Source organism: Thalassophryne amazonica, chromosome 19 (genome assembly GCF_902500255.1).
Source record: "Thalassophryne amazonica chromosome 19, fThaAma1.1, whole genome shotgun sequence".
Classification (NCBI taxonomy): domain Eukaryota; kingdom Metazoa; phylum Chordata; class Actinopteri; order Batrachoidiformes; family Batrachoididae; genus Thalassophryne; species Thalassophryne amazonica.
Window position 1 is genome coordinate 57409768 of NC_047121.1, and position 23955 is coordinate 57433722.

The following is a 23955-nucleotide window of genomic DNA, read 5'->3' on the forward strand; positions in this document are numbered from 1 at the left end:
ATTGGCTTTGCTCAAAATGTAAATGAGTCCACCCACCACTTTAATCATACCTTAGATCTTGTTCTGACTTATGGTATGGAAATTGAAGACTTAACAGTATTCCCTGAAAACCCCCTTCTGTCTGATCATTTCTTAATAACATTTACATTTACTCTGATGGACTACCCAGCAGTGGGGAATAAGTTTCATTACACTAGAAGTCTTTCAGAAAGCGCTGTAACTAGGTTTAAGGATATGATTCCTTTATGTTCTCCAATGCCATATACCAACACAGGGCAGAGTAGCTACTAAACTCTGTGAGTGAGATAGATTATCTCGTCAATAGTTTTATATCCTCATTGAGGACAACTTTGGATGCTGTAGCTCCTCTGAAAAAGAGAGCCTTAAATCAGAAGTGCCTGACTCCGTGGTATAACTCACAAACTCGCAGCTTAAAGCAGATAACCCGTAAGTTGGAGAGGAAATGGCGTCTCACTAATTTAGATCTCCACTTAGCCTGGAAAAAGAGTCTGTTGCTCTATAAAAAAGCCCTCCGTAAAGCTAGGACATCTTACTACTCATCACTAATTGAAGAAAATAAGAACAACCCCAGGTTTCTTTTCAGCACTGTAGCCAGGCTGACAAAGAGTCAGAGCTCTATTGAGCCGAGTATTCCTTTAACTTTAACTAGTAATGACTTCATGACTTTCTTTGCTAATAAAATTTTAACTATTAGAGAAAAAATTACTCATAACCATCCCAAAGACATATCGTTCTCTTTGACTGCTTTTCAGTGATGCCGGTATTTGGTTAGACTCTTTCTCTCAGATTGATCTGTTCTTCCTCCAAATCAACATGTCTATTAGACCCCATTCCTACCAGGCTGCTCAAGGAAGCCCTACCATTAATTAATGCTTCGATCTTAAATATGATCAATCTGTCTTTATTAGTTGGCTATGTACCACAGGCTTTTAAGGTGGCAGTAATTAAACCAGTACTTAAAAAGCCATCACTTGACCCAGCTATCTTAGCTAATTATAGGCCAATCTCCAACCTTCCTTTTCTCTCAAAAATTCTTGAAAGGGTAGTTGTAAAACAGCTAACTGATCATCTGCAGAGGAATGGTCTATTTGAAGAGTTTCAGTCAGGGTTTAGAATTCATCATAGTACAGAAACAGCATTAGTGAAGGTTACAAATGATCTTCTTATGGCCTCAGACAGTGGACTCATCTCTGTGCTTGTTCTGTTAGACCTCAGTGCTGCTTTTGATACTGTTGACCATAAAATTTTATTACAGAGATTAGAGCATGCCATAGGTATTAAAGGCACTGCGCTGCGGTGGTTTGAATCATATTTATCTAATAGATTACAATTTGTTCATGTAAATGGGGAATCTTCTTCACACACTAAGGTTAATTATGGAGTTCCACAAGGTTCTGTGCTAGGACCAATTTTATTCACTTTATACATGCTTCCCTTAGGCAGTATTATTAGACAGCATTGCTTAAATTTTCATTGTTACGCAGATGATACTCAGCTTTATCTATCCATGAAGCCAGAGGACACACACCAATTAGCTAAACTGCAGGATTGTCTTACAGACATAAAGACTTGGATGACCTCTAATTTCCTGCTTTTAAACTCAGATAAAACTGAAGTTATTGTACTTGGCCCCACAAATCTTATAAACATGGTGTCTAACCAGATCCTTACTCTGGATGGCATTACCCTGACCTCTAGTAATACTGTGAGAAATCTTGGAGTCATTTTTGATCAGGATATGTCATTCAATGCGCATATTAAACAAATATGTAGGACTGCCTTTTTGCATTTGCGCAATATCTCTAAAATTAGAAAGGTCTTGTCTCAGAGTGATGCTGAAAAACTAATTCATGCATTTATTTCTTCTAGGCTGGACTATTGCAATTCAGTGTTATCAGGTTGTCCTAAAAGTTCCCTGAAAAGCCTTCAGTTAATTCAAAATGCTGCAGCTAGAGTACTGACAGGGACTAGAAGGAGAGAGCATATCTCACCCATAATGGCCTCTCTTCATTGGCTTCCTGTTAATTCTAGAAAAGAATTTAAAATTCTTCTTCTTACTTATAAGGTTTTGAATAATCAGGTCCTATCTTATCTTAGGGACCTCATAGTACCATATCACCCCAATAGAGCGCTTCGCTCTCAGACTGCAGGCTTACTTGTAGTTCCTAGGGTTTGTAAGAGTAGAATGGGAGGCAGAGCCTTCAGCTTTCAGGCTCCTCTCCTCTGGAACCAGCTCCCAATTCAGATCAGGGAGACAGACACCCTCTCTACTTTTAAGATTAGGCTTAAAACTTTCCTTTTTGCTAAAGCTTATAGTTAGGGCTGGATCAGGTGACCCTGAACCGTCCCTTAGTTATGCTGCTATAGACTTAGACTGCTGGGGGGTTCCCATGATGCACTGAGTGTTTCTTTCTCTTTTTGCTCTGTATGCACCACTCTGCATTTAATCATTAGTGATTGATCTCTGCTCCCCTCCACAGCATGTCTTTTTCCTGGTTCTCTCCCTCAGCCCCAACCAGTCCCAGCAGAAGACTGCCTCTCCCTGAGCCTGGTTCTGCTGGAGGTTTCTTCCTGTTAAAAGGGAGTTTTTCCTTCCCACTGTCGCCAAGTGCTTGCTCACAGGGGGTCGTTTTGACAGTTGGGGTTTTCTGTAATTATTGTATGGCTTTGCCTTGCAATATGAAGCACCTTGGGGCAACTGTTTGTTGTGATTTGGCGCTATATAAATGAAATTGATTTGATTTGATTTGATCATCAGGTCGCAGCACAGCATCTTTCCCCTGTACGATAGATCATCATTAAAAATACAGACCCAGACTGGATGGATTTGAACTTTCAGCAAAGGTTCTTCACTGTGAACTCTCAGTGTCACAAGTACGTTGGTGGCTGTGACGTGGTCAAACACAGCCCACTGAGGTCCAAAACACACCACAAACAAACAACCCGACATTAGCAAACAGGATGAGAGGACAGAGAGCTCAACAGGAATTAAAGATGTGTCACAAACCCGTCGGGTTTCAGGATGCAGATCCATTTCAAATCTGGATAGAGTCCAAACTTTAGCTCACAACTCATCAGGGCCACCTATCAGCCCAAAGTTCCAGAGGAACTCTAAACCGCTAGCAACTGACTGAAAATGATTTAACATGACTCAGTCCAAACCTGGATCCCAGAATCTTTTCAACAATCCATTATGGCTGATGATACTGAAGCTGCCAAGATCCAGGTCCAGCAGTGTGTATGTGTGTGTGTGTGTGTGGGGTGCTATCACGGCATGATGGGGACAAGGGTCTGCGTTCTGTTTTTATTAAATGAAGCCATTAAACGTGGTCTCAAACGTTTAGCGGTATGTGACAGCAGCATCTCCACATCTGGATATGAAGACTGTAGGACAGAAACAGAATCTGGATCAGAAACGGGTCAGAGGATCGGACTGGTTTTGGAAGACTCTGTTGCCATCTTGGTGGTCTCTGCTGAAGCCGGCCAGCCTTTACAAGGCTGCAGACGGGGGGCGTCCTGCCAGCTTTATGGCTGAGAACGCTGTTAGGAGCAACGTGATCCTCCTGCAGGCCCGGAGAACCCCGTCCTCACGCCGCCTCGCTCAGCGAGAATGAATACGCAGCCAGCTGACGAGGCTGAGCCCAGCCGCCTGACACGGCAGAAAATTTAATTATATCCTCCACGTTTCAGAGACGAGAGGAAAACACGAGCGCTGTAAATCTGAAAATTCATTTTCATGATGGTAAAACTGCAGAGGCTTACACGAGACTCACTGACTACAGGATCCGGGATCAGGATCCACCAAGAGAACTCTGGCGGCTAATGTGATCACTGCCGTTCATTTGTTTGTGGGTTTAGTCAAACAATCAAACAGGATCATCGATCTTATTCTGAATAAATGAATGATTTTTGGTGTTGACTGAGATTCGTATGTGGATTTTTAAGACTTATTTTTTGATGTTCAGGTTTTAAAATGGTTTTCAGCTAAAATCCACAAAACTCAATGGAATTATAAAAAAAAGAAAGATTATTCAAAAACATGTCAGAACTTAAACAGTTCTCACTAATGAAACAGCATCAACAGGATATGTGAAGCTGCTGCTATGGCGACATCTCTGAATGATGTCGTCACTCACCAGCAGAGACAAACTGCTCCATCTTCTCCTTGAAGGGCTGAAGATGCTCCTCAGAGGAGTCACAACAAACCTTCTCCATGTCCTTCAGACAGGCTGCAAGGAGAAAAAAGAAAATTCAACACAAATGAAACAAAAAGTGTCAGAAAGCTGATTCAGACCCTGGATGTTCTACAAGCCACAATATAAATTTACAAGTAAATAAACACCTGCCTGCTGTTTTTGACACTGTGTGACTTTATGATGAAGTCAAACACACCAATCAATCACAAATGCTTTGCAGATCAATGTATGCTTTCCACCATGAATCTAGGCTTCTTGGTTGAGATATACAAAAAGGTGTTCTTTGGACCACATTGACACTGACATTGACCTTTGACCTAACTACTTCAAGATCTAATCATCTCTAGATATCAATCCAAGTAATAGTCCCACCAAGTCTGAAGCAAATCTGTCCAGCAGTTTTAGAGTTATCTTGTTCTCTCTCTCTCTCTCTCTCTCTCTCACACACACACACACACACACACACACACACACACACACACACACACACACACACACACACACACACACACACACACACACACACACACCAGTCAAAACACGGCTCTGCTTCACACAGGCCAGATGATGTCACACCATTCATTTTCTATATCCACTTCCTCCAATCAAGGGGAGCTGGAGTCTATCCCAGCATTCACAGGGCAAGAGGTGAGGTTCAAACTGGACAGGTCGCCAGTCTGCAGCAGGGACACATACAGACAGACAACCACATTCACCTACAATAATTTAGAGTCACCAGTTCACCTGCATGTCTTTGGAAGTTGGAGGAAGCTGAAGCACCTGGAGGGAACCTACACAAACACAGGGAGAACATGCAAACGCCACACAGAACAGACCAGGTGGGAAGTGATCCCTCAACCTTCTTGCTGTGAGGCAACAGTGCTAACCAGTAAGTCACCGTGCCAGTGCCACCCAACGTCACACCAGCTTAAGTGAAATCAGACAAATAATCTACTACTATAAGCAACAGAATGGTCACTGTTGCACCCTGAGTTTCTTGAAATGGAACATGTCCACCTGGTGGACATTTAAATTAATGCAGGTACAATAGAATTTTGCCAAGAGCTCTATTATTTATAAAACATGCATGATAAATGTGAAGAACAGTGGTGATTAATCTCAAAATAAAGTATATTTCATGACAGGTAATAGAAGATTTAACTTCAAGTATCTATGAAATGCACTCTAACCTTTGACCTTTTACATGTTGTTGCGTAATCATTTTTTTTTACAGATGATTGCGCGTCGCACCACAATAATCTGTGGTTTGTGAGTTTTTTCTCACAGATGCAGATTAACCAGAATGGAACAAAGTGGAGGACAGTGTTTTGCTCAAGGACACTTCAACAGACAGGTGTGAGTAACTGGGAGGTGATGCCCTGACCCTTTGGGTGAAGACCCGCCCACTCCGCTGCTGAGCTACAGTCTTCCTACTTTATACCACATGATCTAAATTAATTAAAAATCGCAACATAATGGATGTGAAATAACACAACGAGATCATCAGTTTCACAGCCGGATGTCTTTAGTCAAATCTCACTCAGGGGGAGGAGGAGTAACAGGAAGACAGGGGACAGGAAGGAGAGGAACAGTAGTAGCCAGTAAACCAGTAGCGAGCAGTATTTCTGGTATTTATATCTGTATTTACATTTTGCAAATTGTCTTTTACTTTTGATACGCCTTCCCAAGGGATTAATAAAGTTCTCTCTAATCTAGTCTAAACTAATCTAAATCCTACTGATGGAACCAAAAACATTTTCTTGTAGTTCAATTCATTAATTAATTTTTTTTTTTAAAGAAAATTTTTGATACAGTTGAGCAGGCCATCCTCATCAACAGAGTGAGGGAAGCCACCAAGATAACTCTGAAGGCCTTACAAGCTTGACTGGAGAGACTTTTATCTGTTGCTGCATTGATCGCAGTGTTGTGGTCGAGAAAAACATGAAGACTGTTAGAGAAGAAGAATTCCAGGCTCAAGTTAACCAGAAGCACGCGGGAGCCTGAAGCCGAGCCGTTTGTTTGTTTGGCCTTGCTGCAAATGAGAGACGCGCCAAACGAACTGAGCTAATAATGTGACCTGTCACCAGTCAGTGGACCAAGGTGGAGGTTTTGTGACGGTTTGTGGATGATGATAAAGTTTTGTAATGAGATGCTTCTAGAATGGAGTGTTTGACACGGAAGCAAATCGAGCGCCAGTTTTCTGTTTTTCCTCTGACTTTCACAGGTCTGTTTGCTGTTTGTGGACGGGTTTGTTCACGGCGCCAAACAACCCAAATCACACCAGAGGAAACAGCCGTGACTGAACCGGTTCCAGCCAAAACCTTCTCATTTCCTCTCGGCGTACGGCGGCGTTATGATGCGCGCAGACGCCTGTTGGAGGAACTCTGGAACATTCCTGCAGCCTGAGAGTCATTAAGATCTTCCATAAAAACATTTACTTGCTCATGAGCGCTCACTTAAATAGTTCTGCAACACAACAAGAGCGTTTAGGGTTCTGGCGTCTGACATGTGCACCTGCAACTCGCTCCAAACCGCCGCAGCTTTCACTGATTAGCCAGAGAGGAGGAAACACGCCATCCAGCATGTTTTTGTGGAGTCATGGCTCGTGAACACGGCGATCAAACTAATGGCCTGTGAAAATCAGCAACCGCGCAAACATGACAACCAAAATATCCTGTTTGTACGACTCAAAAGCAGCCGTTACATTAAAAATGCGTTCAAAACAACAATGTGGTCCAGACAGAAACGGCCGCAGAGAGAAGCGGGTGGAAACGGGCCATCTGCAAAGAATGAAGGCTGAACGCTGCAGAAAGTGCATGAAAAAGATGCACAGGAAGCCCCGCCCCCTCCGGGGAAAATATCAATAAGTATGAGAAAACGTATCAGCGTGTTTGGCGTGAGGAGGAGCGATGACAGCGCGCCGACCCAACGCACAGCCGCGCCGTAAACCGGCCATCAGGCTAAAGGCCGAGCCTGAAGCCGACATTAAAGGCTGTTTAAAAACAGGACAGCGTCTGATTCGCCGCGCTGACGGACGCTTAACCACCACCAGGCCGCTGTGAAACACTAAACCCCCCTCAGCAGCAAATAAGCTCTGACTGCTGGGTTTTATTTGAGGCCGTTTGGTTCGGGAGCGTCTCCGAGCGCTCTGTCCGCGCCGCTTTACAAGCTGTTTCAGGAGGTTTTATGTGAAAGTGGATCTCAGAAAAACCCGTTTCAAACAGGTTTACGGGCTCCTTATGATAACTCTGACACGTCTCTGAAAAGCATAAAGAAAGAAAGACTTCCCACCAGCAGTCAACGCGGCCTGGTCCATAAGTATTTGGATGGTGTGGAGGTAAATCCCTACCATCCAGATGTTGTGATCGTGTCGACTTTCAGCTTTAATACAAGCAGTTCAACAAAAATATCACATTAATGACTCATTAATTACAGACACTTCATTTGGCAGAACCCATAAGTATTTTGGACAAACTAAATGAGGATTACTGTTCATTTTTCCCAACAGTTTTCTTCACACAAATCAGGAGATGAACACATGAACATTTTCCTAGACTTCATTTCCATCCATCATTAGGAAACACTACCGGTGTGGTACTGTGTGGAAAATCTGTCCAGAGGAGAAGCGCTCAAAAACTGAGTGAGGGAAGCCAACGAGACACTCAAACAACTCAGAAGAAGGCGTTACGGGCTTCTGTGGTTGAGATCGGAGAAACTGTACACAGTGCAACAGCAGCTGAAAACGAATCAGATCTAGGTTCGATTCCCAGCAGCTGAAATTTCACACCTTATTTTCTGTGTGGAATTCCTAAAAGATATTTTGCAGAACCCCTTGAATTAAAGCAGAAAGTCGGCGATGTCCAAATACTTATGAACCTGAAAGTATAACAATAAATGGGACTGGTTTCAAACCTGTGACCGATGAGCCAGGCACAGCAGTTTCTGGTCTACAGTGCATCTTTTTATTAACCTCAACAACCGCTGCAAACACGTTTGGACACTTACATTCCTGAGGAGTGGTTTAGCGCCAGGTTTTTGACCTTTAACCTCAGGCCGGGGAGATCAGGATCAGGTGGGGTGCACGCGCGCCGCGGCCTTACTCACGATTCCTCATGATTCAGCATTTGATTCTCAGAGTGCGTGTTGGCTTTCTAATTAAGACCAGTCGCTTTCTTTCACCTGGTTTATTATAACCAGGCAGAAATATTTACTCATGACCGCTGAAGAGGATAAAGATGGTGGAGCTCAGCAAACACAGAGCCTCGGGACAGGACCCTGGACCTGTACATTTACTGTCTTCAGGTCATCCATTCGTCCTAATAAAATGGTGCGGGCTGGAGGCAGGGCTCTGTGTTTTTGCCTCTGGTTAGATAGCGTTTTAACGGCAATCTAACAAAGGAAGGGGGCGCTGCAGTGTTTATCTAATTGCTTTCATATGTTGTATTATTGGTTGATTTAAATAACCACAGGCACTGAGGGCATGGGGTGGCGTCGCCTTTAACGTCCGGGTTGCTAAATGTGGCTGGCGAGGTTACCAAGTGGCCTGGCACCTGTGGTGCTAAGAGCAAGTGTTTTTACCTAATAGTTTTATCAAAGTTTTATCATATGAATTTCATTTATTTTTGCTGTCAGATCATTACAGAAACACTGAAGCATCGTTAACATCTGTGACATCACGTGATCAAAGTTAAAGCGACTCGACTGTTTGTGGAGCAGCAGTGATTAACAGTTCGGTACCGACCTGCCAACACCTGGTCAGTACAAACAGCACACACACACGGCTGATTTGTCAGGCTCTACCATCAGACCACGCCCACTAAAAAAATCTACAAGATGGAAAATGGAGTATCTTAATCAAACACCCTCTGTGTGTCATTGCTACACTTTTCCTGACACTAAAACTATGTTACTTTGACAAAATCATTAAGATGCACTGTTTACTATGATTCTCAAAGTGTGGGCTGTGGCCCCCCAAGTGGGCTGTGATGACACTGCAGGTGTAAAACATTTTTATTTTGTAATAAAATTTAAAATTACTCAAAATATTTCTATAAATTAAAGTGATGACGTTGAAATTGCGTGTTATTACGTTGTTAGTCTCGTGTCAATCAGAATTGTGATTAAAGTTTTGGGTGGGCTGTAGAAGAAAAATGGGTTGTGGCGCTCTTAATTTTAAGGGGAGGTGATGGTCTAGTGGTTGGGCTTCAGACCAGAGGATCCTTGGTTCAAAACCCAGCCAGACCGGGAAAATCACTAAGGGCCCTTGGGCAAGGTCTTTAATCCACAAGTTGCTCCCGGTTTGTAGTGAGAGCCTTGTATGGCAGCAGCCTCACATCGGTGTGTGTGTCTGTTTGAATAGGTGAATGTGAGGCCAGTTGTATGTTCTGGAAAAACGGTTCCAGTAAATAAACACATACATCTTTGAAGATACACCACAATGCCTGGAAACCCTGAAAAAACGCTTCAGGCTGACTGAAATTTTGAACCCGCCCACAAACTGCCAGAATGTCCAATGGCACAGTGACTCATGATGAAAGTGGGTGTGGTTCTGCAACAGAATAAATCCTACCTGCCAAATCTCGCTTCAGTTTCCTGGAGTCCTTTATGAGGTCATCAAATTTGACCTGGCCAGCCTGGAAGAAATCCTGAGGCTCCGGCAGCGGAAACACGCTCTTATCTGTACCTGCGTGCTGCACCAGCGCAACAAACAAACAAACAAACAGAGACACAGCGTGTGAGATAAGAGGCGTGGTACGAGGGACAGATCGTCTCAGTTTGACGGACAGCAGGTTACCTTGTCTACGTTACGTAGGTAGTATAAAACCACATAATCCACCAGACTCATGTGATTATCCTGGTGAAGAAACACAATTACAAACTGCCGACAACCAGCACATTATTAGAATATTCTACATATATTATTATTATTAAAATATTCTGGACATCTTTGTTCCACCACCAAGTCTCCTTGTCTTTCTTCCGCTGTCCAGACGTCACACCCAGTACCTTCCTGTCTGTCTCCCTCCCCACATCTGCAGTACTTTTCCAGTTGTCCAAAACTGCTTCCCCTCCATCCAGTGCCTCTCTCATCTGTCTTCCACCTTCAGCTTCCACCATCTGATCCTTTTTTGAGCTCTCACTCTCATCTTCTGCTTTACCTCTAAAGTCATCCTACAAACCACCATCCTATGCTGTCTAGCTAAGCTCTCTCCTGCCACCACCTCACAGTCTCCAATTTCTTTTAACTTCCATCTCCTACAAAGAATGTATGAATGTTTGAATTCTATAATTTATAAGTTGTAGAAATGTTTCTGGGACACCTTGTTCTACTGAAGGTCAGATGGCAAATAAGCATTACCATGGCAGTGATGTAAGCTGCTACATGTGTCTGTATGTGTGCTGATGTGTTTTCTACTTGTGAAGACAGACAGACAGCGTGATGAGAGGTTTTCAAGGGTATCATGGTGGTGCCTCAAGTGCGTTACCCTGCTCTTCACGTCTTTGAGTTTGGGAAGAATTTCCAGCCCGAAACCATCAGCCTGACCTCGGGTTCGGTTTCCTCCGTTCATATAGTTGCCAAAGGCCAGAACCAGACCGATGATGTCACGCAGGCTGTTACACTCCAGCAGGTCCTGACACACGGGAGACTTTGATTAGTGGCGTGACCTCACCTGGTGTCTGATGTGGTCTACAATGAAGCAGCGTGCTTACTTTGCAAATGTTGGAGACGATGTCCACCTTGCGACGGATGGAAGAGATGGTGTCGAGGAACACCGCCTGGAAGATGATGCAGTGGGCCCGACCGGAGAAGTCAGGAATTTGGGAGAGCTCGTAGAGGAACCTGGAAACCAGGGGGGGCAGCAGGAGAGGAGGAGGGAGGAGAGGGGGAGACAGGGTGTGATGTGTTATGACAGAATTAAACAAAACGTCGAACAGGAAGAACTATTCTGGGTCCTTGGCAGGCTACAGTGCATCCCAAAGGTTTTCACAGCACTTCACTTTTTCCACATTTTGTTATGTTACAGCCTTATTCCAAAATAGAGTAAAATCCGTTCTTCCACTCAAAATTCTACTCACAACACCCCATAATGACAACATATATATATATACACATATATATACATATATATATATATACACATATATATACATATATATATATATACACATATATATACATATATATATATATACACATATATATACATATATATATATATACACATATATATACATATATATATATATACACATATATATATATATATATCACATGTACATAAGTATCCACAGCCTTTGCTCAATACTTTGGCAGCAATTACAGCCTCAAGTCTTCGTGAATATGATGCCACAAGCTCAGTGTACCTATCTTTGGGCAGTTTTGCCATTCCTCTTTGCAGCACCTCTCAAGCTCCATCAGGTTAGATGGGGAGCGTCAGGCGGGACCTTATATGTAGACAGGTGTGTGTCTTTCCAAATCATGTCCGATCAACTGAATTTACCCAAGGTGGGCTCCAATTAACCTGTAAAAAACATCTGAAGGATGATCAGTGGAAACAGGATGCACCTGAGTTCAATTTTGAGCTTCATGGCAAAGGTTGTGAATACTCATGTACATGTGATTTATTTGTTTTTGTTATATATATATATATATATATATATATATATATATATAAAATTTAGCAAAAATCTCAAAAAACTTTTTTTCACATTGTCATTATGGGGTATTGTGTGTAGAATTTTAAGGGAAAAAATACATTTAGCCATTTTGGAATAAGGCTGTAACAACAAAATGTGGAAAAAGTAAAACGCTGTGAATACTTTCTGGATGCACCGTACGCTTCCCACGTAGAGTGGTTGGATCCATGCTGCCATTGAGGGGGCCGAGAGTCACGAGTGGTGCTGCTCGGCCTGGTTTGAAAGGTCCACGAGGTCGAGCAGAGGAGAAGCAGCGAGCGGCGCTCAGAGACTGATCAAAGGTCGATCTGGCCTGATGCGGGGCGACGTATGTAAACAGTGTTGCGTCGGAGGGGAGCGGAGCGGTAACATCCGGCGTGATTAGGCCCTGCTGATGAAGGTCGACACGGCATAGGGACGACTCGGGCAGCGGCAGTGACAGCTCTGGTCAAACATGGAAACAGGAAGGCCAGGATCACCGGCACCGCTGAGACCGGGGCTCGTTAACCGACCAGGACGACTTAGTAACCCAGACAGGATGGGGAAAGTAGTGAAGCAAAGCATTCACAGCACACACACACACACACGTTTGTTTGTGGCTGGGTCCGAGAAAAAAATGTCACGGATCGTGGAGGACAAGTGTCAGCAAATATCCACAGCAAATGCATTATCCTTGTTGTTCTCCCTCGTTAATGTTTCCTACAAGATACATGTTAAATACTTTTCATACCAAAGTCAACTTGCTTTAATATGTCATTATTAAATGTCAAATGTTCTGTTTGGCTTTAACAATCATTCATTAACAGCTTCATGGAGCTCTGACAGGTTTAAAACAGTTTCAAAAAGGTTTGCTTTAAAGTTTAGCATTTTTCACAAGTTTCACCCTAATTCACCTTCAGAGGTCTGTAGTAATGCAGGTCCGTCTCTCTGGCCGCTGACAAGGAAAAAATAATATACCATGTCAGTGTTAGAAAGCGAAGAATATAGGTTGGTAAAGAAAGGGGTTAGTGGAGCAGAAAAATCAGTAAGTATCACCAATATGGCTGCTGTCCTCAAAACCTGTGTGTGTGTGTGTGTGTGTGTGTGTGTGTGTGTGTGTGTGTGTGTGCGCGCGCATAAAGGAGACTAGTGAGGGAAGCCACCAAGACATCCATATTCCAATAACAACACATGACAACACCACAAAACATAAAAAGTCCTTTATGTTCCACTTCAACATGAATGGACAGACTAAAGTTACTGTTTGCAATCTCTCCAGTCACAGCCACTGGAGCTCAAAACTGCTGCTCAAAAATAACATGATTGGTTGAACCTTGGTTGAATTTAACTTCGCCATGCATGATCTTTTACAATGATAAATCCAAGTTTTTTGACACCTTACATACACGTGTGGATTCGAAGGAAATCTCCATCATTGGGGAGAAATCGGATAAATCTCAGGATAACAGAGATCTTCCAGGAGGGACGTGTTGTTTATGCTGCGCATTTAAGTTCAAGCAAATTAATCCATCAATGCACTTTATTTTATATTTTACAAACCACCATCTTTTGTGGGTTTCTGTACATTACGTGAGACACAGCGCCATCTGGTGGACACATTCACACATGCACGTGACTGTCATCGTACGCCATCCATGCACACCTGCAGATAAAGTGTTCAAACAGCTCCATGACGTCTCCATGGAGATCTGCACACGTTTTTATGTCGACAAACATAGAATTGGACTTACTGTTCAGGTTTGTCCAGCAGTTTGACCTCATCCTCTCTGAAGGTCTCATAATGTCTCTTTATGTTGTCCAGCTCATCACTGGTGGCTCTCTGAACAGGAGAACATGTTGGAGATTCGAGAAAACAAACAAACAAAAAACCCCCACAACAATCAGGGTTGGGAGGGTTACTTTAAAAATGTATTCCGATACAGTTACTAGTTACCTGTTGAAAAATGTAATCAGTAATGTAATCCAAGTACCATAATATTAAAGTAATGTAATTTGATTACTTTCAATTACTTCTGGATTACTCCAACATCAAATATGCTAATACAGACAAAAGAAACTAAATAGAAATAGTCTTGACTACATAGTACAGTTTATTAAGAAAAAATAAAACTGTTTCTTTTACATGGCATGCTCTGTTTTACTTCACATTATGAATTAAGAGCACCCACAATATTGTTTTAAACACACCCAGTGTTCACCTGCTAAGTTGTCAACAAAAAATGCCAAACAAATGAAGGATAATGAAAACTCAGGCGTGTGCGGATGAATCTGTAATTAAAATGGGCTTGCAGAACAATATACAAAACAAAAAAAAAGTCTACTACTTTGTTCAGTAAATTTGCACCATGTTTAGCATATCAGTCCACTTATTGAACTTTCAAAATAAGAACAGCATAATGAAAACCATTAAGTAAATACTGTCAGTAAGGAGGCGTGATCGCAATTTTAATTCCGGGCAAGTTAGTGATTTGCGTGTATAGAAGTTCAAGAAACAGGTGGAATATGCCGGAAAGCTGCGCATGTTGGCAAAGCCACAAACGGAGGAACAAGGGAGACAATATTTCCTTCCATAAGTAAGTGGTTTTGGTTCTTCTTGTCACTTTGTCCGTGATATTTGGATGATAAACAGCCTTATGTTTCCTGCCGTACCTGTGTCACCCGATGACACGGACCATTAACTCTTCGTTTATGTCTAGTTGATATTTTCCACTGCTAGACCAATGTCTAGCTAAAATACTTGTCGTTGGTGATTAAAATTGTTCGACAAGACTGGGGATTTTTTTTTAATTTGCACCTTAAAATAATGAGATTATAATGACTCGCGCTGTGCCGCTCACAGTCACACCCACACATAGAGATGTGTACCCACACCACTGACTTCATGAATGAAACTCGGTCAATAAAGGATAATTGTGTAAAAATATAATATGTATATAAATGCATTGTAATGGTTTTAGGAGCCTCACTGCTTTGAACACAGCACCAGGACGCCTCAGGTCAGCAGCTTGAACAGCGCAGATCCGTGTCACTTTCAACATTAATATTTGAGAATGTGTGTGTGTGTCAGAGTAAGTTTAATACTTTCCTGACATAATTGAATGTAATTTAATTTTACTGGCTCAATATCCAGGTCATAATGGCATTTTAACATGTATTTTGCGAGCATTTTTCTGAGTGTGTTCAGTCGCGGATCTCCATTGAAAATGCATTAACATCCAGGTACTTCATCAATATTTTGCCGGTTAGGAGACGTTATGTCACTGTCCATGAAGGGAGAAAAAAAAATTATATACAGATAATATCATAAAATGCATTAAAATTATAATCCTGCAAAGTAATCCCCATTTTTACTAAATATACCTGTAATCTGAATGTCTTTTTTTCTGTAACTGTAGCAGAACACGTACAGTTACCTTTTTTTTGGATCCTAATTACGTAACACCGTTACATGTATTCCGTTACTCCCCAAGCCTGAACAACAACAACTAAAAGGTGTTTGTTTCTATGCCTAAGAAAAAGCTGCATATTTTACAGTTTCTGGCTCCTTTATGACCTCATACTTACATTTTCATATAATGCTTCAATGGTTTCCAAATCCACCACAGAGTTATCCAGAGTCAGAACCGCTGGAACAGGAAAGAGATCCACAATCAGCAGTTTGTCTTAACAACACAAAACCTCAAGTGAACAACACAGAAGGTCATCGAGTAAAGCTCCTCTCACATCACTCACTCACGCTGATAACCCACAACATCCAGATCAATTAATCAAAGAATTAATCATGAAGATTCATTCTTTCACTTAACAGACAAAAACAATCACAAAATGACTGGATTTACAGACATGGAGTGTTCTGCTGTCTGTAACAGACATTCTTATGATGACATGGTCCACTTGAAGACTAATAAGCTTTCTTAAAAAAAAAAGAAGCTAACTGCAGCTAATGCTAACAGTGTGAACGGTTAGCAACTGACACCAACTGTGAGAAACACCATTACAAATTAATTTGTTTTACTCAAAATAAGAGGCAGAAGACGGGTGGATAAAGACTGATTAATGATGGAATCACAGATGGATGAATGGATGATAGCTATGGATTCATAGATGGATGGACAGACGGACGGGCAGATGGATGGATGGATGACCCATGAATGAATGGATGAATATGGATTCATGGATGGATGCTTTGTTTTAATTAAACAGTCGGATTCCCCTGGTCCGCACCAGTTCTAAGTGAGGCTGGACCCATGAGGCTGATGGCTGGACCCATGAACGAACTGATGGATATGTATTCATAGATGATAGATGGATAGATGACTGGACTCATGAATGAATTGATGGATATGTATTCATAGATGATAGAAGGATAGATGGCTGGACTCATGAATTAATTAATGGATATGGGTTCATAGATGATAGATGGATAGATGACTGGACTCATGAATGATTTGATGGCTCTGTATCCATGGGTGGTGGATGGATAGATGGCTGGACCCCTGAGTGAACTGATGGATGTGGATTCATAGATAGATAGATGATGATGATGGATGGATGGATGGATGGATGGATGGATGGATAGATGGATGGATGGATGGATGGATAGATGGACCCATGAGTGAACTGATGGATGTGGATTCATAGATGATAGAAGGATAGATGGCTGGACTCATGAATTAATTAATGGATATGGATTCATAGATATATGTCATTCAAAGCGCATATTAAACAAATATGTAGGACTGCTTTTTTTGCATTTACGCAATATCTCTAAAATTAGAAAGATCTTGTCTCACAGTGATGCTGAAAAACTAATTCATGCATTTATTTCCTCTAGGCTGGACTATTGTAATTCATTATTATCAGGTTGTCCTAAAAGTTCCCTGAAAAGCCTTCAGTTAATTCAAAATGCTGCAGCTAGAGTACTAATGGGGACTAGAAGGAGAGAGCATATCTCACCCATATTGGCCTCTCTTCATTGGCTTCCTGTTAATTCTAGAATAGAATTTAAAATTCTTCTTCTTACTTATAAGGTTTTGAATAATCAGGTCCCATCTTATCTTAGGGACCTCATAGTACCATATCACCCCAATAGAGCGCTTCGCTCTCAGACTGCAGGCTTACTTGTAGTTCCTAGGGTTTGTAAGAGTAGAATGGGAGGCAGAGCCTTCAGCTTTCAGGCTCCTCTCCTGTGGAACCAGCTCCCAATTCAGATCAGGGAGACAGACACCCTCTCTACTTTTAAGATTAGGCTTAAAACTTTCCTTTTTGCTAAAGCTTATAGTTAGGGCTGGATCAGGTGACCCTGAACCATCCCTTAGTTATGCTGCTATAGACTTAGACTGCTGGGGGGTTCCCATGATGCACTGAGTGTTTCTTTCTCTTTTTGCTCTGTATGCACCACTCTGCATTTAATCATTAGTGATTGATGTCTGCTCCCCTCCACAGCATGTCTTTTTCCTGGTTCTCTCCCTCAGCCCCAACCAGTCCCAGCAGAAGACTGCGCCTCCCTGAGCCTGGTTCTGCTGGAGGTTTCTTCCTGTTAAAAGGGAGTTTTTCCTTCCCATTGTCGCCAAGTGCTTGCTCACAGGGGGTCGTTTTGACCCTTGGGGTTTTTACGTAATTATTGTATTTCCTTGCCTTACAATATAAAGTGCCTTGGGGCAACTGTTTGTTGTGATTTGGCGCTATATAAATAAAATTGACTGATTGATTGATTGATTGATTGATGACTGGACTCATGAATTAATTAATGGATATGGATTCATAGATAGATAGATGATGGATGGATGGATGGATGGATGGATGGATGGATGGATGGATGGATGGATGGATGGATGGATGGACGGACCCATGAGTGAACTGATGGATATGGATTCATACATGATAGATGGATAGATGGCTGGGCTCATGAATGAATTAATGGATATGGATACATAGATAGATGGATGGATGGATGGATGGACCCATGAGTGAACTGATGGATATGGATTCATAGATGATAGATGGATAGATGGCTGGACTCATGAATTAATTAATGGACATGGAATCATAGACAGGTGGATGGATGGACAGATGGATGTATAATGGTTCATAGATGGGTGGATGGAATTATAAATGGATAGATCAATGAATGGAATCATCAGTGGATAGATGGATTGGTGAAGTGATGGATGGTGGATGATGGATGGGCAGGTTTTGACTGGATGTTGAATATTTTTGGGTGTTGGATCACAACAGTCCCTTTGAAGTTTGAAGATATCATCTTTGCTTCTGTGTAATTATGATCAAAATTTTTCTACATTTTATAAAAACATTTATAATTCATTGCTTTAAAAAATTAAATATATATATTATTTGAATTTGAAGTTTTGAATAAATCTCTACTAAGAATGTTGACTGTAAAACTGTAAGAATAATAAAAAAAAAAGAGATAAACTTGTGTTGTGGGTGCTGAGTGTCTGTGATCGGGCTGTTAAACTGAAACATTTGGCTCATGCGCAGCCTCAGAAGAAGGTGGCACTGGATTGTGGTTTCCAGTTGTCAATGTGGACCTGATGTGTGGATCAGAGGGAGCACTGGAGGTCCATTTCCTACATCTTATTAGAGTGGATTATTCAGTCCCTCGGCCATGCAGCCGTCAATCACACACTACAGGGCCCCGGCGCGGCATGGACTGCAGCGCTGTGATCCGAGGCGAGCCGGATATCTCTTCACAGTGACAGATCAAAGCCCGCAGCCAAACCGCCTCACACCCTCTGCCTCCACTTTGCACTCATCAGCTTCACTGTGGACTTTAATAGGGGCATGTGTGGTGTGTGGGGGGGCTGGCCTCCTTGTACCCTTGAACCATGGTGGCCCTTAAAGTCCCCCACTCGCTTCCACGGGTGCAGTTGACGCCCTCAACCAGAACGCTGCCTTCTCTCTACCCCATCACAGCTCTAATTACATTACATGTCCCACGCCTATTTAATTTGGCAACAAAGAGGAGGCGGGCAGGCGAGGCCACAGACCTATTAACGCATTGTCCTCCACCGTCAAACTCACCGCCACCTCCTCCCATTAATGCACAACCAGCACCTCCGGTTGGTAATTATTAATCACACAGTGACAACTTCAGACAATCAGTTCTGATGAATTAACAATCTGAAGCCCAAAGATCTCAATTTATCTCTAAATTAATAAATTTAGCATTGATTTCTACCCATTCATTAACAGATAGCGTTTTAACGTGCGATAAACCAGGCTAACCTTAAAACAGAATAGAGTTAAAGGTTTGTTCTTCATTTTCACAGATACATCTCCCAAGAAGTCATGGTTTGAAATCTTGTCCTTGCCTTGGAAAATCTTAAGAGGGTCCAGGATGGTTTTTGTAATGAACCAAGATATTCTGTAACTGTGCCGTGGTCACATTTTAACCACTGCAGGATTTTTAATAATTCCTACCCATCACAAATTTTGGCATACTTTCAGATTCTGTCGGGTATAATAAAGTTTTGTGATTTGGATTTTGGTAATCCCTTGTCATTAATAAAGTCTTCTGATTCTGGTGAACCCATGGGGGTTACCAAAGTCTTCTGATTCTAATTTTGGCAACCGCTTGGGATTAATTAAGTATTCTAATTCTGGTAATCCCATGAGATTAACAAAGTCTTCTGATTCTGATTTTGGCAATCCTTGGGATTAATAAAGTCTTCGTCTGATTCTTATTTTGGCAATCCCTTGTCATTAATAAAGTGTTCTAATTCCGGTAATCCCATGAGATTAACAAAGTCTTTCGATTCTTATTTTGGCAATCCCTTGGGGTTAATAAAGTATTCCTTTGATTCTTATTTTGGTAATCCCTTGTCATTAATAAAGTGTTCTAATTCTGGTAATCCCAAGAGATTAACAAAATCTTCTGATTCTGATTTTGACAATCCCTTGGGATTAATAAAGTCTTCACCTGGTTCTTATTTTGATCATCTCTTGTCATTAATAAAGTCATCTGATTCTGGTAATCCCATGGAATTAAAGTCTTCTGATTCTGACTTCATTAATCCCATGAGATTAATAAAGTCTTCATCTGATTCCTATTTTGGGAATTCCTTGACATTAATAAAGTGTTTTGCTTCTGGTAATCCCATGGGATTAGTAAAGTGTTTTGATTCTGACTCTGGTAATCCTTTAGGGTTAATAAAGTCTTCTGATTGTAACTTTGATGTTTGTTTTTGTTGTTGGGGTTTCCTCCATGATGTCATTGGGGATTCCCTTCCTAATGTTTTCTTACTCTCTGCACAGGGAACAGTTGAATATAGGATTATGTACAAAACTATGTTGACTCAACCTTAATAGCAAATTCTTTCTCTTGCATTATAAAATGTTCATTTAAAAGGTTCAAGGTACAATTTTCTGTCACGTAGTGCAGCACATCAATCTGCTAGTTTTACCATTTAAACTGCAGTCAGAAATTACTGGTTGATCTTTTTGTTAAATCTGTTTGTTATTTTCCTCATGTGTTGGTGCAAAGTGACCAGAGAGTAAAACTAAACCCAAGTTATCCTGCTGGTGCTGTTTGGAGTGTCAGTCTGGTTTTATGTGGCCGTCTGCTAACTGTGGACGGCAGCTTTGTACGTGCTCAGATCATTAGTGGGGTGTCACTCCCATTAGGCTTGTGGAAACCGTCAGTGGCTACAATAAACAGATCCTTTGGCCGCGTGCTCAGACTAGCAGGCGGCAGGAGCTCCCTACCACAGTCCCAGAACAGAACCGATCCAGGACCATCTACGCTGTCCCCAACACACAAACAGCCACATCCACAGTTTCCACAGGGCACAATCAATCTGTGTCATCCTGAAGGACAATTTAACCGATCTGACAGAAAATCTTATCATCTCAAAGTCACCAACGCACATTTTAACAGATTGGTGGGGGGGAGAAATCATCCATACTACTTGTAATGTAAATTAATTCCCCAAAAAGTGTCTCTAGTTACAAATTAGTGGCTGTCAAAGTGGTAGGAAATTATTCTGAACTGCAGTTTTGCAATCTCTTCTCTAAGAATAAACTCCATCTGCATCTCATCAAGAGTCCTCCTGGATTTACTGTCAAACAGCACAAAGTACCCCCCCCCCCCCACAAAAAAAAACACTTTATGTGTCTAAAGAGCTCCTTACGGGAAAAAAACATCAACATGATATCAACCAGTGCAGCATATACTTCACTAGAAAGTGTGCGTCACCTTGCTGAATGTCCTTCATCTCCAGATGCAGGCTGGAAATGAGAATACCGACAGCTTGTGATCGTTTCCCGTCCAGCAGCTTGATGATCTAAAGGACAAAATCACTTCAGTGTAGTATTAATCATCACAGCTGAAACATGCTCCTCACTGGACGCCTCAAACAACGCAGCAAGGGCCGCTACATGTCACTGTCTTCATACAGCCAGTAGGGGGCGGTAAACATTCAAATCAAACTTTAGTTTACAGTATAACATTTAAAATGGTTTGATTATGAAGACAACACAGCACATACAAGAACAAAAAACAAATATGAAGGAATTCCATCCAATGCTGACTCAAATCTCGCTGCCAGTTACCAGGTGGAACCACAACACAGTAGTTGTCCTCAGTTTGGTTTACTATGCCTGGGATCCTAGAAAGTAACCTGGCTGATAACAATACAATGTATAATGAATTAAGTTCCACATCATTATAAGTTTGCATTGTAAGATTATTTTATGATTAACAAATGTTGTGGTTTCAGTTTTAATCAGATTAAAAGATCATTTGTGAGACATTTCTTTAGAACTTGTTCAGCTTGCTCTCTACTACAACCCCTGGCAAAAATTATGGAATCACCGGCCTCAGAGGATGTTCATTCAGTTGTTTAATTTTGTAGAAAAAAAGCAGATCACAGACATGACACAAAACTAAAGTAATTTCAAATGGCAACTTTCTGGCTTTAAGAAACACTATAAGAAATCAGGAAAAAAAATTGTGGCAGTCAGTAACGGTTACTTTTTTAGACCAAGCAGAGGGAAAAAAATATGGAATCACTCAATTCTGAGGAAAAAATTATGGAATCATGAAAAACAAAAGAACGCTCCAACACATCACTAGTATTTTGTTGCACCACCTCTGGCTTTTATAACAGCTTGCAGTCTCTGAGGCATGGTCTTAATGAGTGACAAACAGTACTCTTCATCAATCTGGCTCCAACTTTCTCTGATTGCTGTTGCCAGATCAGCTTTGCAGGTTGGAGCCTTGTCATGGACCATTTTCTTCAACTTCCACCAAAGATTTTCAATTGGATTAAGATCCGGACTATTTGCAGGCCATGACATTGACCCTATGTGTCTTTTTGCAAGGAATGTTTTCACAGTTTTTGCTCTATGGCAAGATGCATTATCATCTTGAAAAATGATTTCATCATCCCCAAACATCCTTTCAATTGATGGGATAAGAAAAGTGTCCAAAATATCAATGTAAACTTGTGCATTTATTGATGATGTAATGACAGCCATCTCCCCAGTGCCTTTACCTGACATGCAGCCCCATATCATCAATGACTGTGGAAATTTACATGTTCTCTTCAGGCAGTCATCTTTATAAATCTCATTGGAACGGCACCAAACAAAAGTTCCAGCATCATCACCTTGCCCAATGCAGATTCGAGATTCATCACTGAATATGACTTTCATCCAGTCATCCACAGTCCACGATTGCTTTTCCTTAGCCCATTGTAACCTTGTTTTTTTTCTGTTTAGGTGTTAATGATGGCTTTCGTTTAGCTTTTCTGTATGTAAATCCCATTTCCTTTAGGCAGTTTCTTACAGTTTGGTCACAGACGTTGACTCCAGTTTCCTCCCATTCGTTCCTCATTTGTTTTGTTGTGCATTTTCGATTTTTGAGACATATTGCTTTAAGTTTTCTGTCTTGACTCTTTGATGTCTTCCTTGGTCTACCAGTATGTTTGCCTTTAACAACCTTCCCATGTTGTTTGTATTTGGTCCAGAGTTTAGACACAGCTGACTGTGAACAACCAACATCTTTTGCAACATTGTGTGATGATTTACCCTCTTTTAAGAGTTTGATAATCCTCTCCTTTGTTTCAATTGACATCTCTCGTGTTGGAGCCATGATTCATGTCAGTCCACTTGGTGCAACAGCTCTCCAAGGTGTGATCACTCCTTTTTAGATGCAGACTAACGAGCAGATCTGATTTGATGTAGGTGTTAGTTTTGGGGATGAAAATTTACAGTGTGATTCCATAATTTTTTCCTCAGAATTGAGTGATTCCATATTTTTTTCCCTCTGCTTGGTCTAAAAAAGTAACCGTTACTGACTGCCACAATTTTTTTTCTTGATTTCTTATAGTGTTTCTTAAAGCCAGAAAGTTGCCATTTGAAATGACTTTAGTTTTGTGTCATGTCTGTGATCTGCTTTTTTTCTACAAAATTAAACAACTGAATGAACATCCTCCGAGGCTGGTGATTCCATAATTTTTGCCAGGGGTTGTAGCTGCAGAAACTCTTCAGGATTCTAACCATGAGAAAACAAACTCATGCTGCAAGCAGATACTAAATGAAGAACAAAGGATCCATCAGTGAGCCCTGAGGAACCTCAAAGGTCATTAATTTTTTATTTTAATCCTCACATATCATAAGAGAGTATCTTACAGTTTTAGCAATTTGTTAGTACACATATATATTATATAGAGTAATTTGTGTACATTCACTGTGATTTTTTAGTACATATTTCTTTTTTTTCCATGTATTCGCAAGCAGCTGGAGGACTATGGTGACAATGAAATAAATCATCAAATTTTTTTTGTTGTGCAAAATACATTCCGGAAGATGTGACACTAAGAGTTATTTAGTAAGAGAACGGGACACATGATAAATGTTCAGACAGGAGTTAATAAAGTCCGAGTCCGGGATTCATCTGGTTTGACCCAAACTCTTCAACACACACAATTTGCATGGTACTATGACACATCCATTACGAGTATGTCTTCATGTGCTGATGAACACGTGTGATCTCATCAAAAAATAAGTGGCAGTGAAAGTACAAAGGCAAAAGTGG

The 23955-nt window shown here is 41.3% G+C and overlaps 1 protein-coding gene across 4 annotated transcripts in view; it reads right to left on the reverse strand.

Moving 5' to 3' along the window:
* Positions 1–23955, reverse strand: part of LOC117531688 (formin-1-like) — an 85176-nt gene that overhangs the window by 12744 nt on the left and 48477 nt on the right. For all 4 annotated transcript variants that reach the window (XR_004566701.1, XM_034194791.1, XM_034194790.1 and 1 more), the window contains 8 exons: positions 21112–21199; positions 15459–15520; positions 13625–13713; positions 10929–11058; positions 10703–10849; positions 10012–10071; positions 9787–9907; positions 4158–4250 (listed from right to left, as the gene is read on the reverse strand). Coding sequence is in view for 3 of the 4 variants with exons in the window: in XM_034194791.1 (XP_034050682.1) it covers positions 4158–4250; positions 9787–9907; positions 10012–10071; positions 10703–10849; positions 10929–11058; positions 13625–13713; positions 15459–15520; positions 21112–21199 (790 nt within the window). In the remaining variant the exon portion in view is untranslated. The remainder of the gene's footprint in view (positions 1–4157; positions 4251–9786; positions 9908–10011; positions 10072–10702; positions 10850–10928; positions 11059–13624; positions 13714–15458; positions 15521–21111; positions 21200–23955) is intronic.